General features: G+C 41.2%; 1 protein-coding gene across 1 annotated transcript in view; it reads right to left on the bottom strand.

The window, feature by feature from the left end:
• COL14A1 (collagen type XIV alpha 1 chain) overlaps window positions 1-16889 on the bottom strand; it is a 217298-nt gene that overhangs the window by 184481 nt on the left and 15928 nt on the right. The window contains exon 2 of the mRNA XM_036264128.1: window positions 5621-5742. Within this exon, the coding sequence (XP_036120021.1) occupies window positions 5621-5708 (88 nt within the window). The 5' untranslated portion in view covers window positions 5709-5742. The remainder of the gene's footprint in view (window positions 1-5620; window positions 5743-16889) is intronic.

Genomic DNA, 16889 nt, shown 5'->3' with positions numbered 1-16889 from the left:
TCCGGGGCAGGAGGTCAGGCTGACCCCCCCAAGGATCTGTCCAATGATGGAAAATAGGTCCAGTCATTTCATTCCAAAGACGTGCCCTAAAAAAATGGTCACCACTTCTAGAAACTATATCCAGGATGTTCCCAGAATCCTATCCTTTTCAAAGCTTAATTATTGAACTTTAATTTTATGAGCTACTTCATTACCTACAGTAAACAGATGTTTTGCTTAAATTGGCCGAGAACGTTTCTTTTATTTGGCACCAAAAATCTCTGACTGATAGAGATGAAGTAGTATGGGCACTGAGAGTGTTTTCCCCTTCAAAGCAGAGTTTGGGGTGCTCTGTCCATGAAACAACATTATATTTATTAAGTAAAAGACCTTTAAACAGCAGAGAAGTGTTGCGCTAACTTTTCCAAGTAATCTAAAAAAAAAAAAAAACTCAAACAAACAACAACAACAAAAAAGCCTTAGTTTTTTTCTTTTTAATCTCAGTCATTTTTCAATTGCCTGCATTGCCCAAATGTTCTATGAGTAGAAGCAATTAAAACTCTAGAGGGATTTACTGTGGGATATGCGAGAGGGTTCTTTTTATCTCGCTGAGAACCTAATACGTTATAACTTCATGATCCATTATAAAGATGCCGAAAACAGAAGTAAGGAAAATATTCTCACCTTCCAAACATGTTTGACTACTAATAACAGCAAATAACATGTGTAAATATGTTAACACAGAGGTCTTTATAAAGGTAAATGTAGCCCTGAGGCAAAGTCTCCCATTTTATGCGCTTTGAGGTTTGTAAATGACAGTTACTTTACCTTCGGCGGTTCCTTCTTGCAACCACCCAAAACAAACTGCGCCAGGACCAAGCACAGGTTTACTGTGGAAAGGGGAGAAAGTGGCGGTGCCACCATCCTGTCATGCTGGACACATTTCTTGCCCCTAGAGCCAAAGCAACATTACTTTTTCTGTGTTCCAGCTCATTTAGCAACTTGTCTTAAAGAGAAGATGCTGGACTAATCCAGGTGTAAACAGTCATTTGAGCCAATGTGGGTTCACAGTCAGTGCAGAGGGAAAGAACTTCACGGAGGACCTGGAGACACTAAATGGTAAAGCGTTATCTGTTCGTTAGCAGTGTAAGAGGGGAGTGTTCATTTCCTGTAAGCTTTTTAAATACTGACCATAGTAGTTCTTTGCTGCTGCTGTAACAAATTCCCTCAGAGTAGCTGAAAACAGCAAAAGTGTATTATCTTACAGTTCTGGGGGTGACATCCTGACCCGGATTTCACTGGGCTAAAATCAAGGTGTAGGTAGGGTTGCATTCCTGTTTGGAGGCTCCAGGGGAGAAGCTAATTCCTTGCCTGTTCCAGGTTCTAGAGGCTCCCCACATTCCTTGACGTGAGCCCCCTTCCATCTTCAAAGCCAGCAATGGCTGGTGACATCTTCCTCACATGGCTTCACTCTGACATTGGTTCCTCTGCCTCCCTCTTACATATTTAAGGACCCCTGTGATTGGGTCCAAATTGACCCATTTAGATAATCCAGGATATTCTTCCTATTTTAAGGTCCACTGATTAACAATCTTAAGTGTATCTGACATTATGACCCCTGGTCATAAAGGGGGTTAGGATGTGAATATCTTTGTGGGCACATTATTCTGCCTACTACACTGACTTTTTTTCCTTTTTGTGCATAAATGTGACTCTAAAGATGTCTCTAAGAACATGAGGCTTGAGAGTTCGTGTCAGCTAGCCACCAGCTAGCTAGCAAAGTACTTCATTGAGTGTCAAACATGTTCACACATGGCTTTGCAAATCAGTGTCAAAATTGGTCAGCCCACAGGAACACACTACTATATCAGCTTTAAAGACAGACAATCAAAGAAAGCAATTTGTATTCTTTGTTCTCCGCTCAAAATCAATCACATGATGGTGTCATGATAGAAATAAGAGTCAATTTCTCAAATATCTCACCTACTTCCCAAAGTCAATGACAAATGAGAAACCAAAGCCAATGACATTTGAAGTCTTTTCTTACTGAGATTTCCTCCAGCATTTGTCAACCACCTTCCTTCTTGAGAGTTTTTTCAGTCTTCACTTCTAGGCCTCGACATTCCCACGACCCTCCCTATAATTATAATTTTTGACACTTTCAATCAATTCTGTTTTTTCCTTTCATCTCCTAACTGTTGATATCTGCCAGATTTCATCCTCACTTCTCCCAAATGGGCCATCTCTTCATAATTCCACCTTTAAGACGTCAATGATCCCCATTAACTAATCCTAAACACAATGCGATTCAGGTGTAATCTCCTGCCCTGCGTTCTTTTTCCGAATCTCCAGACACGAGCTACCTACTAGACATCTCCTGGATATCCTAAAAGTACCTCAAGCTCCATCGATATTTATCTAAGCCTGAATTCATTATCTTCAGCTTCAAATACTTGCTTCATCCTTTATTCTCTTATTTATCTCTCCACCACACATCTGCTATGACGGAGGCGCTGTTCTGAACTGGAGATACAGACACTAAAGCGAGAACCAGTCTGTAAGGAGCTTAGATAAACAAGCAGTTATGACATAAGGATATACAAGCACAGGGGTGGAGGCCCCATCTACTCAATTCTCCAGCAAAAAGCCTCTGAGTCATCTTTGATCCAGTAGTTCCCCCTTACACACAGTTTTGTTTTCCACAGTGTCAGTTGCCTATATTCAACTGTGGTCCCCCAAAATTAAATGGAAAATTCCAGAAATGAACAATTCATGAGTTTTCAACTGGGCATTATTCCGAGTAGCACGATGAAATCTCCCAGTGTCTGCTTGTCTCACCCAAGACGTAAATCATCCCTTTGTCCAGCGTCTCCATGCTGTACACACACCCCTACCTGTTCGTTAGTCACACAGTGGCCATTGGGGCTATCAGGTCAGTTATCAGAGAGAGAGGGGGAGAGAGAAAACATTCATATAACTTTTTATAGTATATTATTATTTTTCTATTTTATTATTAGTTATTGTTGCTCACCTCTTTTATACTGTGCCTAATTTGTAAATTAAACATCATCATAGGTATGTATGTATGAGGAAAAACATAACATACATAGGGTTCGGTTTCAGGCACCCACTGGGGGGCAGGTCTTAAAACATACCCCGTGGATAAGGAGGACTACTGTATTTTCCTCTCTTTCGGCTCCCACTATATTTAATCATTAAACAAGTCTTATCCCTTTTACCTCTGAAATGGTTTTTTGATTCATTCTCCTCTCTCTATTCCTCTATCTATTTCAAGCCTGCAACACCTGTTTCCTGGACAACTTGATATAATCTTCTAATAGTCTTTCTTGCTTTAGATATTCCTGTCTCCTCAAACCCCTCTGAGTCACAAAGATGAGTATGGGCAATATTGCTATCAGAGTGTTTCTAAAAAACAGAGCTGTGCCCTGGCCAGTTTGGCTCAGCGGTTAGAGCGTCAGCCTGCGGTCCGGAGAGACCCGGGTTCGGTTCCCGCTAGGGGCATGTACCTCGGTTGCAGTTTGTCCCCAGCCCTGGTTGGTTGTGCGGGTGGCAGCCACTCGATGTGTTCCTTTCACATCAATGTTTCTCTCTCTCTGTTCCTCTCTCTCCCTCCCACTCTACCTGAACAAAAAATGGAAAAATGTCCTCGGGTGAGGATAAAAAAAATAATAATAATAATAAAACATACCCCGTGGATAAGGAGGACTACCGTATTTTCCTCTCTTTCGGCTCCCACTATATTTAATCATTAAACGAGTCTTATCCCTTTACCTCTGAAATGTTTTTTGATTCATTCTCCTCTCTCTATTCCTCTACCTATTTCAAGCCTGCAACACCTGTTTCTTGGACAACTTGATATAATCTTCTAATAGTCTTTCTTGCTTTAGTTATTCCTGTCTCCTCAAACCCCTCTGAGTCACAAAGATGAGTATGGGCAATATTGCTATCAGAGTGTTTCTAAAAAACAGAGCTGTTTAAAATCCTCCATGATCTGCCTTCAGTCTATCTTTCCCTCTTTGTCTGTTGCCCCACCCCGCAAGGAACTTGTACTGAATGTATCAGCTTATACTTCTGCCTCCCTAGTGGGTGGTGAGCTGCTGGAAGGCAGAGTCCAGTGTGTGTCCGGAACCTGACACACAGTATATGCCCCACAAAAGTTCGTTCTAAACAGAAGTTGGCTACCAATGTTCTTCTGGCTGACAGTGTCCCTGAAAGTCCCCAGAAGAGCTGTATGTGATCAGTTACTCCAAGAATAACTATTTCTGAATTGAGCTAAACTGAGATGACAAGTCTGAACGATTCCCTGATTTGCCTACCTTTTGTTCCTAAGGACCTGTGTGGTGTGTCCCACTGTTCACAGGGGGAGTTAGCTAGGATTTCTAGTGTCACTTAGCTAGTTGCCACAGCTGAAAACACCTGTTCGCGGATGTACATAAGGTAAGCAGAATTTGTCCACCCAACTGATCCCTCTGTGCTACATGAAGTATTGGAAATATGGTCATTAACTTGCTTTTTCACACCATTTGAGGATGCAAAGAGTCCCATTCCATTCCTTCCCTAACAACTGTGCCTCACTTTATGGAACCAGGGTGCAGTTCTTGCATTTGACTTCTTCTACAACCTTAAATTCCAAGCTTAAGACATTAACACCCCTAAAACAACTTGATCACATTTAGACTTCCTTGCTCAGCTCATGAATGACTATTTCAGCACCAACATTTCTGTTTCTATAGGATTATCATTTTTACCTAGTAAAGTCACTTTGAGTCCTTATACACATCATACACTTACTTTGGAGTTTAGTTCACTTTTTTTCTATAAAGGGCCAAATAAATATTTTAGGCTCTGTGGGCTGTATAGTGTCTGTCATGACTATTCAGCTTTGTCATAGCAGTGTGAAAGCAGCCACGGGCATATATAAACAAGTGAGCATGGCTGAGTTCTGATAAAACTTTATTTACAAAAGCAAGCAGCGGGCCAGATTTGGCTCATAGGTGGTAATTTTCCAACTCCTGACATACTTTATAAAAACGAGTAGAAATCAAAAATAAAAGTGCAAATCCCAATAATATAAATAGTAGATTTCAAAAACTAAGTTCCATGAAAACAAAGCTAGAAATGCTTAAAATGGTACGTCGGCAGTCTCTGTCAGACCCTTAGTAACTTTTAGACTATGTGCTCAGTTTTTTTAAAAGGAGTGAAATGTAGGACCAGGTATGAAGTGGTTGGAATATTTTGTAGACTCAGAAACAAAAGCGTGATTGGGATACACACACACATTATACCTCCTTATTAACAGAATTGATGTTACAGCATGTAAATATGATGTTACACATTAAAATTGCACAAACTGAAAAGAAACAAGTTAAAAATGAGCTGTTTGACCAGTTGCCACCAAATTACCATGCTCAGTCACTGGTGAGGTCGTAACCCTCATCAGAGCTGTGGGACATTTCCACAATGTAAATAGTTGGTGATATTGAGTAAAAACCAACACATAGCCCTGCCTACAAACACAGGTGAAGTACAATTAGGGTAAATACAATTTTTAAAATGATCATCAGAACCAAAACGACTCGAGTTGCAGACCCTGATGAAATATCGTAAAGTTTTCCATTACCTTGACCCTGGACAATGGTACAAAAGTAAGCAATTGCCAGAAAAGCTGGAAACAGCCAGTACTGCATCTTGCACTGAAATGTCTTCATTTGGTTTCCTGCTGTTCACATGGGATGCAGCGTCCTGGAACAGAGAGCACAGGGCTGTTTTTAGAAGACTGAACTACAGTAGTTCTACATAGCCATCTAGGAGAGCAAACAAGCCGGCGTGGAGTAGTATTGTCAGGAAGTAATTCATTAACGGGGCATCATAGATTCCTTTCTCAAGTATAAACTGATAAAAGAACGATGTTTGAAAAGATGCTGTAAATGGAGAGAATGACCTGCAATATTTGGGAGAGGAGTTCAGAAGTACTTTGTGATGCTTTCGGAAGGATAAATTGCACAGTGAATTTCCCAAATGAATACATTCGAAAAGTTTACCTGAAATGAACATTATAATCAGACAATTACAATTTCCTCGCCAGTACCATGAGAAAAATTCTACACAGCTCCACCAGTTAAAAGCCGTACTGCTGTCTTATATTGCCTACAAAGATATACAGGAGCTTTCTTCTGGAAATCAAAGAGAATTTGAAAAACCACTTTGTGCTAATAGCAAACCAGTATTCAACTTCCACATCACTGGGCTGAATAATCCACAATCTTTTCTTATAACTCTTATTTTCTCCTATCTGTGAATCTCAAACTCTTCCAAGTTTTTTTTTTTTTTCCATTAGAATATCAATAAAAGAAGAGCTACAAGGAAAAGAGAACGATGAAAAAGGAAGAAGAGGGAAGGAAGGATAGGGGGAAAAGTGCAAATGTTTGGTATTAATTTAAAAGATCAATCTACACACTGTTGACTACATTCTATTACAAGCTATTAGAGTCCTTTCCTCGGAGTTTAAAACATCTGAAAAGTTTTCTTCTACCCGGGGTATATTTTCCATTTATTTAGTCATTTATGTATTGCCCATTATTTTTCCACACACATTCCAAGACAACTTAATAATGAATAAATATAATGTATAACAGACTTAATACATAAAAATGCAGGACTCCCAGTTAAATTTTAACTTCAGCCCTGGCCGGTTTGGCTCAGCGGTTAGAGCGTCGGCCTGCGGTCCGGAGAGACCCGGGTTCGGTTCCCACTAAGGGCACGTACTTCGGTTGCAGTTTGTCCCCGGCCCTGGTTGGTCGTGTGGGTGGCAGCCATTCGATGTGTCCCTTCACGTCGATGTTTCTCTCTATCTCTCCCTTCCTCTCTCTCCCTCCCACTCTATCTGTACAAAAAATGGAAAAATATCCTCGGGTGAGGATAAAAATAATAATAATAAATTTTAACTTCAGATAAATAGCTGTAATTTTTTTTAGTATATCCCATGTAATATTAGAGACACTTAAAACCAAAAAAAAAAAAATTATTGTTGTTTATCTGAAATTAAAATTTAAGTGGGTGTTCTGGATATCCTAGTATAAGAGGAAATTTGGTGGGAAAATGGGATAGTGAGAAGCAAAGTGAGCAAAGAAAATATTTATGGTTCTATTAGTGGAGGTAACTGTGAATTTGGCACAGAGTTTATTATGAACTAGCAGTCTAAGGAAGAAGGAATCATGCTAAATTTTAAGGTTTACTATAATATTAGATTAGGTTTTAAAACATTTTTTTTTTTTTTTATCCTCACCCGAGGATATTTTCCCATTTTTTGTACAGATAGAGTGGGAGGGAGAGAGAGTGAGAAACATCGACGTGAAGGGACACATCGAGTGGCTGCCACCCACACGACCAACCAGGGCCGGGGACAAACTGCAACCGAAGTACGTGCCCTTAGCGGGAACCGAACCCGGGTCTCTCCGGACCGCAGGCTGACGCTCTAACCGCTGAGCCAAACTGGCCAGGGCTTAAAACATTTTTCTAGAGATGCATAGTTTTCCTGATACTAAGCGCTGAGGGAAGACTTCCGGTCAGGATGGCGGGTAGGTAAACGGTATCCTCCCTCCCACAACCACATCAAAGTTACAACTAAACTACAGAACAACCATCATTCAAAACCACCTGACACCGAGCTGAATGGCAGTCCTACGACTACGGAATTACAGCAGCAGCCGCATCCAGACTGGTAGGAGGGGCGGAGGGGCGGAGGGGACGGGCTGGGCCCACACCCACGTGTGGCGGATAAAATCAGGAGGACACCTCAGCCGGGAAGGTCCTTCCTGAGGACTGAAGGGTCCCCGTCCCACACCAGGCGCCCCGCTCAGGGTTCCAGTGCCAGGAAGAGAATCCCCATCACTTCTGGCTGGAAAACCAGTGGGAACTGAGGCTCAGGGAGGCTGAGGGGCTGGAGCCCCAGGCAGCTCCTTAAAGGGCCCGCGCCGGATTTATCGGACTCTCTCCCTCTAAGCTTGGAGGGGAGGCAGCTCAAGGGGCACCAGAGACATACAGGGAAGAACTGAGCTGTTTGGCACTGGAGCGAGGGCTGGAGAGGGGGCCTTCTCCGGGACAAAGGTGCTGTCAGAGGCCTTTGTTCCTTTGATTAGCCTTTCCTTGGGGCGGCAGACAGCCGCCATATGTGGGACTCCAGCAACCTGGCTCACACTGTAGCCCCGCCCTGCTGACTCCCTGAGGCCCCGCCCCACCCAACTTTCAGGCCCACCCAAGCTGTTGCCAGTTGCTTAACCATAGGATTGGCCTGTCTTGGATCCTGCTTCAGGTTTTTCCTAAATTCTTTCAAACGAGCAGCATCTGGTCTCAGCTAGCCCCATACCGCTCGTTAAGTAATACTCAGAAACAAACACAGGGAGGCAGCCAAAATGAGGAGACAAAGAAACAGGTCCCAAATGAAAGAACAGAACAAAACCCCAAGAAAAGAACTAAGCGAAATGGAGATAAGCAACCTAACAGATGCTGAGTTCAAAATACTGCTTATAAGGATGCTCAGTGAACTTAGTGAGAACCTCGGTGAATTTAGTGAGGGCCTCAAGAGCATAATAAAGGACCAGTCAGAAATGATGGATGCACAGTCAGAATTGAAGGAGGCATTAACTGAAATAAAGAATAATTTACACAGATTCAATAGTAGAGTACGTAAATCCAAGAAGCAAACCATCGATTTGGAATATAAGGAAGCAAAAAACGCCCAAACAGAACAGCAAAAAGAAAAAAGAATCCAAAAAAATGAGGATAATGTAAGGAGCCTCTGGGACAACTTCAAGCATGCCAACATTCGCATCTTGGGGGTGCCAGAAGGAGAAGAAAGAGAACAAGAAATCAAAAACCTGTTTGAAACAATAATGGCAGAAAACTTTCCTAACTTGGTGAAGGAAACAGACATACAAGTCCAGGAAGCACAGAGAGTCCCAAACAAGATGAACCCCAAGAGGCCCACACCAAGACACAACATCATCAAAATGCAAAAGGTTCAAGACAAAGGGAGAATCTTAAAAGCAGCAAGAGAAAAGCAGTTAGTTACCTATAAGGGAGTTCCCATAAGATTGTTAATGGGAGAAAAATGTGGAACATCTGTAATACATTCCACATTCAACAATAAAGATTTAAAAAATAAAATAAAAAGAGCTGAGGGGACTTTCCCCCAGGGTTTATCCAAAAAAGGTCACTGTACTTCATTCACCATAACATTTATTGAGCCCTTACTATGTGTGAAGACTACTGTACATGCTTTACACATACCAAAGGTCCTTTAATCCTCACAGCGATCCCTTGAAGAAGGTATGATTTTAATAGCAATTTACAGATGAGGACAATGAGGCAAAGGGAAGTTCCCAGTCATAGATCTTGTGAGTTCAGGATCCAAGATTTTAACCCTCACAGACATAATGGTCAGGCATGGTAGAGGTATCTCAGGAGGACATTTTTATAGTATCATGCTCCATACCACTCCTTTTTCATTGTAAAACATCTTTTCTTGCTCTGATTACAAGAATAATGAGTTTTAATTGGGCCAAATTAGAAAATACAAGAAAGCACAGCAGAGCATTTTGGATATCTATTTTTCTCTTGCAGAAGTGCAAATAGTTTGGTGACAGTAAATGTCCTGTAACAATATATATGGCAGTACAACTATTTATTATTCATATTTATTTGAAACTTTAGTTGATTTCCAAATTCCCCCAATACACATAACACTGCAATGGATATCCTATTCACATCTCCTTGAAAACATGACTATTGAATGTCTTTGGTTAAATTCCCAATTGTGGACCTGCTAGGTAAAGCAAAATGTGTGTTTTAAGGTTTTTAAAACATATTTACATAATGCACTACAGAAGACTACACTGATTTTCAGTTCCACCAGCATCTTATACAAGTACCAAATCACATCACTTCCCCCATCACAGGGATTGTTTTCAACGTATGCTAATTTGATAGGTAAAATGTGATTATCACAATATCATCTTAATATTTTTCATAACCAGTAAATGTAACATTGTTTGTTGTCTATTTACACATTTAAAACACCTGTTCAGCCCTGGCCGGTTTGGCTTAGCAGTTAGAGCATGGGCCCTCGGACCAAAGAATCACAGGTTCCATTCGGTCAAGGGCACGTACCTCGGTGTGGTTTGGTCCCGACCCTGGTCAGGGTCATGCAGGAGGCAGCCAGTTGATGTGTCTCTCTCACATTGATGTTTCTCTCTCTCTCTCTCTCCCCCCCCCCCCCCCAACCTCCTCTCCTCTCCTCTCTCCTCTTCTATCTGAAGATAAAAATGGAAAAATATCCTCAGGTAAGGATTTAAGGAATAAAAATAAAATACCTGTTCATATCACTTACCCATTTTCTCACTGATTTATAAGAACTCTTTATATAGTTTAGCAATTTTAGCTCATATTTATTACAATATTTTTCCAGAGTTTTTGTTTCGTTTTTTGCCTTTCAATTTCATTTATTGGTTTTTTGGTTTTTTTTTTTCATTTAAGGTATCTACCTTGATCACTGTGTGTATGTGCGTGTGGTATGTGATTCAATATCATGGGTAAAATGGTCCTTCCCACCTCAAAGTGTATTTCAGTTATCTTAACTTCTTAGTTCCAATTGTGAATGGGATCTTGGATTATTATTTTTTAAAACAATTTTTAATTGATTTGAGAAAGAGAGAGAAACATCAATCAGTTGCCTCCAGCACACACCGGACTGAAGATTAAACCCACCACCTGGGTATGTGCCCTGACTGGAAATTGAACCCGCCGCCTTTTGATGTAGGGGACAACGCTCCAACCAACCGAGCCACACTGGCCAGGGCTTGGATTACTTTTAAATAAATAGAAGATTCTGATTCTTATGTACTTATTTTGTGAGGGGCCGTTATTCTGAACTCTTACTAGCTCTGTGTTTTTTTTTCAATTTAATCTTTTGGGTTTTCCAGATTGACAATCGCGTCATTTGCAATCAATGTGTTTTTTCTTACTGTATAGACTAGTCATTTTAAAACAATTGCTTCACTAGGAATGCCTTGAATATTTTACCGTTACATACGTTGCTAGTTACTAGGTTCAGCTACAGTATTCCTTTTCTGTTACAAAACACTTTTTTGACATTTGAATGTATTTTTATTTTTCAATTACAGTGTACAATCAATATTATTTTGTGTCAGTTTCAGGTGTGCATCATAGTGGTTAGAAAACCATGTACTGTACAAAGTGTTCCCCCTGATATTTCTAGTACCCACCTGGCACCATACATTGTTATTGCAATATTATTGACTATATTCCCCATGCTGTACTTGACATCCCATGACTGTTTTGTAACTACCAATTTGTATTTCTCAATCCCTTCACTTTTTTCTTGCAGTCCCTAACCCCCCTTCTTTCTGGCAACCATCAGTCTGTTTTCTGGGTCTATGAGTCTGTTCCAGTTAGAAGAAGGTAAAGAGGGAATAAATGGTGATGGAAGGAGACTAGACTTTGGGTGGTGAATACACAATACAACATACAGATGATGTATTATAGAATTGAACTTGAAGCCTATATCGTTAACCGATGTAACCCAATAAATTCAATAAAATATGCTTTTTTAAAAGTGATGGTACATATATACTATGGAACGTTACTTGGCCATTAAAAAAATGATGAAATCTCGCCATTTCAACAGCATGGATAGACCTAGAGGGTATTATGTTAAGTGAAATAAGTCAGTCAGAGAAAGACAAATACCATATGATTTCACTTATATGTGGACTCTAAAGAGCAAAATAAAAAACACTTCTTGACTTTTCACTATGAGTACTTTTTTTCATTCAGGAATGGATGCTGAATTTTGCTTTTATGACTTTTCATTTACTGAGATATTCATATGTTCTTCTTTACCTCTTGGTAGAATTAATTATGTTGATAATACCTAATATGTTGATTAATACCTAAGAAACATCGACGTGAAAAGGACATATCAAGTGGCTGCCTCCCGCACTTCCCAAACAGGGCCGGGGACAAACTGCAATCAAGGTACGTGCCCTTAGCAGGAACCGAACCCGGGTCTCTCTGGACCGCAGGCCGACGCTCTAACCTCTGAGCCAAACCGGCCAGGGCGTCATGTTACTTCTTTAAAGAAGATTCCAATAATTTAAACTTAGTAATGACACCACATTTTAGTTATTGGTTGTTTCTTTTCTTGAACAACAAAGACAGCAAAAGATTCTTTCTCTCTAACCCCTAAGGAACTAATCATATGTAAGCACTTTGTTAAATGCTGAGTTTTCAAAATGTTTTAAACTTAAAATGCCTAGACTTTTCTTTATTATAGATATATGTCTGTGATTGAAAAACTAAAATAAAAGCAATCAATTCAAGTGACCTTTATGCAAATTTAAAATAAATATAATTCATGGCAGGACTCGTAAAAATTGGATATTAATTCTTCTTAAGGAACAAGAGTGGGAAGACGTTTTTAGGTCACATTTGTCCCCAAATGGATGAGTGTGGGTTTTTAAAAATATTATTACAGTGGTGGTTTCAAACCATATTTAATGTATCCAGCATTTTATATTTCTACATACTATTACCTCTTGAAGAACTTTGGTAGATCCAGATAAAATCCCCATCACTAATGTAGCTTTGGATTATAACGAGTGGAGTGTGAGCTATCTCTTACTTGCAAAGGCTAGGAAGACTCTGAAACTTGCATGTTGTTAAAAACAATCCATGTTACATATTTAATTCCAACTATTTTTTAAGTTGCTCCCAGTTCTGGCTGCTGTCCTTTTGCGGGAATCCACATCAACCTGTTCTTTGAAACGATATATATAATCTAGTGAAGCACATGTCGGCCAGGCTTTAGGTTGGAGCCATCCCAGGAAAATATTTTTCAAGCAATCCCTTTTCGATCCTTTCCGTCTAGAGAGTACAACTGAGTAGATATTGAGTCCCATACGATTCTGATCCCTCTGAGATTCTGTGAATGGAATGTGTGGGATAATTAGCACAGCCTTCGGGTAGGTGCAAAAGTGCTGGTGACCTACTTTAATAAGCTTCCTAATTTTGAAGTCCAGCCTCTGCCATTCTTTTTTTCTTTTTTTTATCCTCACTAGAGGACATTTTTTCATTTTTTGTTCAGGTAGAGTGGGAGGGAGAGAGAGGAACAGAGAGAGAGGAGAGAAACATCGATGTGAAGGGACACATCGAGTGGCTGCCACCCGCACGACCAACCAGGGCCGGGGACAAACTGCAACCGAGGTACGTGCCCTTAGCGGGAACCGAACCCGGGTCTCTCCAGACCGCAGGCCGACGCTCTAACCTCTGAGCCAAACTGGCCAGGGCTAGCCTCTGCCATTCTTTAGGGCACCTGAGACCTGGCCTTGCTATTCATAGCCACACAGGGCCACGCAGTTCAGTGACCATCAGTGGGTGAGGCAGTGTCAAGGCTGCTATAGAGCTGAGTCAAGACTAAGCTCTGATTTCTCTTTTTTCTTGTGTAAAACCATAGTTATCCTCCTTACAAGTCTTCCTCTAATTCCTCCAAGGCCATTCATTGTTCTTGAGACAGGATTCTTGGTGACTCTTGCTCATCAGGATCCAGTCCAGGGTCACATAGCTGCTCAGGTTTTGGTCGAGGGAATGTTGGAAATATAGGAGATGACTTCTTGTTGGGAACACTTTGTTTCACAAAGGCTTTTAGGCTTCTCTTCCAGTGCAACAGTTGGAAAATGATCAACTCCTGAAATCACAAACATGATCTTCTCCATGATGGGTTCTGATGCTGGTGCTGGGGGCATGACCACATCCAGATTGCCACTGGTACAACCAACTGCTTCCTGAACACTGTCTTTCTTTCTTTTTTTTAAATTAATGTCTCTGTGTCCCCTTTCTATTTATTTTATTTATTCATTTATTTATTTATTTATTTTTAGGTGTATTTTTTCTTTTCATTTATTTATTTTTTTAAACCTATCTTTATTGTTGAATGCATTACAGATGTCCCTCTTCCCCCACCCCCCACTTCTGCCTTCCCCACACTATTGGCTGTGTCCACTGGTTATGTATATATGTATATAAGTTCTTTGGTTTCTCTCTTCCTGCCCCACCTCCCCCCTTCCCTTTGAGGTCCATCAATCTAACAACCAATTTGTACTATCTAATCCCTTCATCTTTTTCACCCAACTCCCCTCGCATCTGTCAACCAACAAAAAGTTTTCTGTATCTATGATTCTGTTTATGTTCTGCTTGTTCATTTTGTTTGTAGATTCAATTGTTGATAGATATGTATTTGTTGCCATTTTATTGTTCATATTTTTTATCTTCTTCTTCAAGAAAACCCATCAACAGTTCATATAATACTGGTTGGGTAGTGATGAACTCCTTTAGCTTTTTCTTGTCTGGGAAACTCTTTATATGGCCATCGATTCTAAGTGATAACTTTGCAGGATAGAGTAATCTTGGTTGTAGATTGTTGCTTTTCATCACTTTGAATATTTCTTGCCACTCCCTTCTGGCCTGCAAAGTTTCTTTTGAGAAATCTGTTGACAGCCTTATGGGAGCTCTGTTATAGGTAACTAGCTGCTTTTCTCTTGCTGCTTTTAAGATTCTCCCTTGTCACCCTGGACAGTTTGGCTCAGTGGTTGAGCATCAGCCTGCGGGCCAGAGAGTCCTAGGTTCGGTTCCTGCTAGGGGCACATACCACAAAAAAAAAAAAAAAAAAAATTCTCCCTTTGTCTTGAAACTTTTGCATTTGGATGATGATGTGTCTTGGTGTGGACCTCTTTGGGTTCATCTTCTTTGGAATTCTCTGTGCTTCCTGTACTTGTATGTCTGTTTCCTTCACTAAGTTAGGGAAGTTTTCTGTCATTATTGTTTCAAATAGGTTTTAATTTCTTGCTCTCTTTCTTCTCCTTCTGGCACTCCCATGATGTGAATGCTGGTATGCTTGAAGTTGTCCCACAGGCTCATTATACTATACTCATTTTTTAAAATTCTTTTTTCTTTTTGCCGTTCTGATTGGGTGTTTTTTTGCTTCCTTATATTCCAAATCGATGGTTTACTTCTTGGCTTCACCTACTCTACTATTGGATCTGTGTAAATTATTCTTTATTTCAGTTAGTGCATCCTTCATTTCTGACTGGTCCTTTATTATGCTCTTGAGGTTCTCACTAAGTTCATTGAGAATTCTTATAAGCAGTGTTTTGAACTCTGCATCTGTTAGATTGTTTATCTCCATTTCATTTAGTTCTTTTCCTTGAGTTTTGTTTTGTTCTTTCATTTGGGACATGTTTCTTTGTCTCCTCATTTTGACTGCCTCCCTGTGTTTGTTTCTATGTATTAGGTAGAGTTGCTATGTCTCCTAGGCTTCCTAGGGTGTCCTATTGTAGTAAGTGTCCTGTAGGGTCCAGTAGCACAGCCTCCTTGATCACCCAGCTGGGCTCTCAAGATGCACCCCTCAGGAGGACTTTATACCTTTCTGCTCTAATTGAGTCTTGATTGCTGTTGGCACATCAAGTAGAGGGTTTTACTCAGGCTGATCAGCTGCAAGGACTGGTTGTGCCTACTAACCACCAACCTCTGACTGCCTTGAATGATCAGCTGTGCAGGAGCCCACCACACAGAGCAAGACTTACTTCAGCAGGGCTCTGGTACCCACTGAGTCCATTCCTTGAGTGTATCACTTGTGAAAGTGGTTGGGTGGTGGTGCTTCAATGTGGTCTGAAGCTGTCCACTGGGTGTGCTGGCTCTGGGGCAAGGTCAGTTACTGCCTTTGTTTTATCTAGGGCCATCCAGCATAAGCTACAAAGTGATCTGCAGATGGCTGTTTCTTGTGCTGTGCTTGGAGGTGCCCAGGAAAAGCCAAGCTGTGAACCAAGGCTGGCTGCTTCTAGTGCCGGGGCTGGGGCCACTTAGTGACAGATATGGAGCTCGCTGTGGCCAGATGCTGTTTATTTGAGAGAATTTAGGAAAATCTGAAGCAGGAGCCAAAACAGGCAAATCCTATGGTAAAGCCACTGGAAACAGCTTGGGTGGGCCTGAAAGTTGGGTGGGGCGGGGCCTCCGGGAATCACCAGAGCGGGGCCAACAGTATGAGCCACGTTGCTGGAATCCCAGATATGGTGGCCAACTCCCTGCCCTGTGGGGGTAGGGCTCACCAAAGGAACAATGGCCTCCACCAGAACATCTGTGCAGGAGAAAGCTGCCTCTCCGGTCCTCAACCCGATGCCAAACAACTTAGTTCTTCCCCGTATGTCCCTGGTGCCTTTCAAGCTGCCTCCCCCATGCTGGAGCCAGTCCCGATGTGGCTTCTTCATTAATTTTGTAGTTATAGGACTTTTATTCAGCTCAATTTCAGGCAGTTCTGAAGGATGGTTATTCTGTAGTTTAGTTGTAATTTTGTTTTGCTTGTGGGAGGAGGCGAGACCACATTTACCTACACTGCCATCTTGACCGGAAGTCCTCAACACTTCCAATAATGAATTCCTTGATGATCCTGTGCAAGGGCAGCTCACTGAAGAGGAAGTTGACCAGGACCACTTTAGCTCCATCCGTCAGGCCTCAGCTCTACTTCAGCAGCACTAAAATTTGCCAAAACAGTGTCCTCCTGGGAGGGTCACATAACTCACAAAGGGAGAGTCACAGATGGCATCAACTTATAGACCACCACAGATAGCTTCACTTGGAAAAGTTGACCTTTGCTGCTGCTAGCTTTCCCAACATTTCTGTAAACACAGACACAACATTCAAGGCTTTGGAGATGAGAGCCAGGTCTCTGTGAGGCAAGACTTGGGCAATGATGTGTCTCAGGGATTCCAAGTTTCTATCCATCTTGGGTCTGCTGGTGTAAGCCTAGCACAGTGTGCCAC

The sequence above is a fragment of the Molossus molossus genome, unplaced genomic scaffold, assembly GCF_014108415.1.
Source record: "Molossus molossus isolate mMolMol1 unplaced genomic scaffold, mMolMol1.p scaffold_m16_p_16, whole genome shotgun sequence".
Lineage (NCBI taxonomy): Eukaryota > Metazoa > Chordata > Mammalia > Chiroptera > Molossidae > Molossus > Molossus molossus.
Note: the sequence above shows the minus strand (reverse complement) of the source record. Positions and strands in the feature narration are given on the sequence as shown.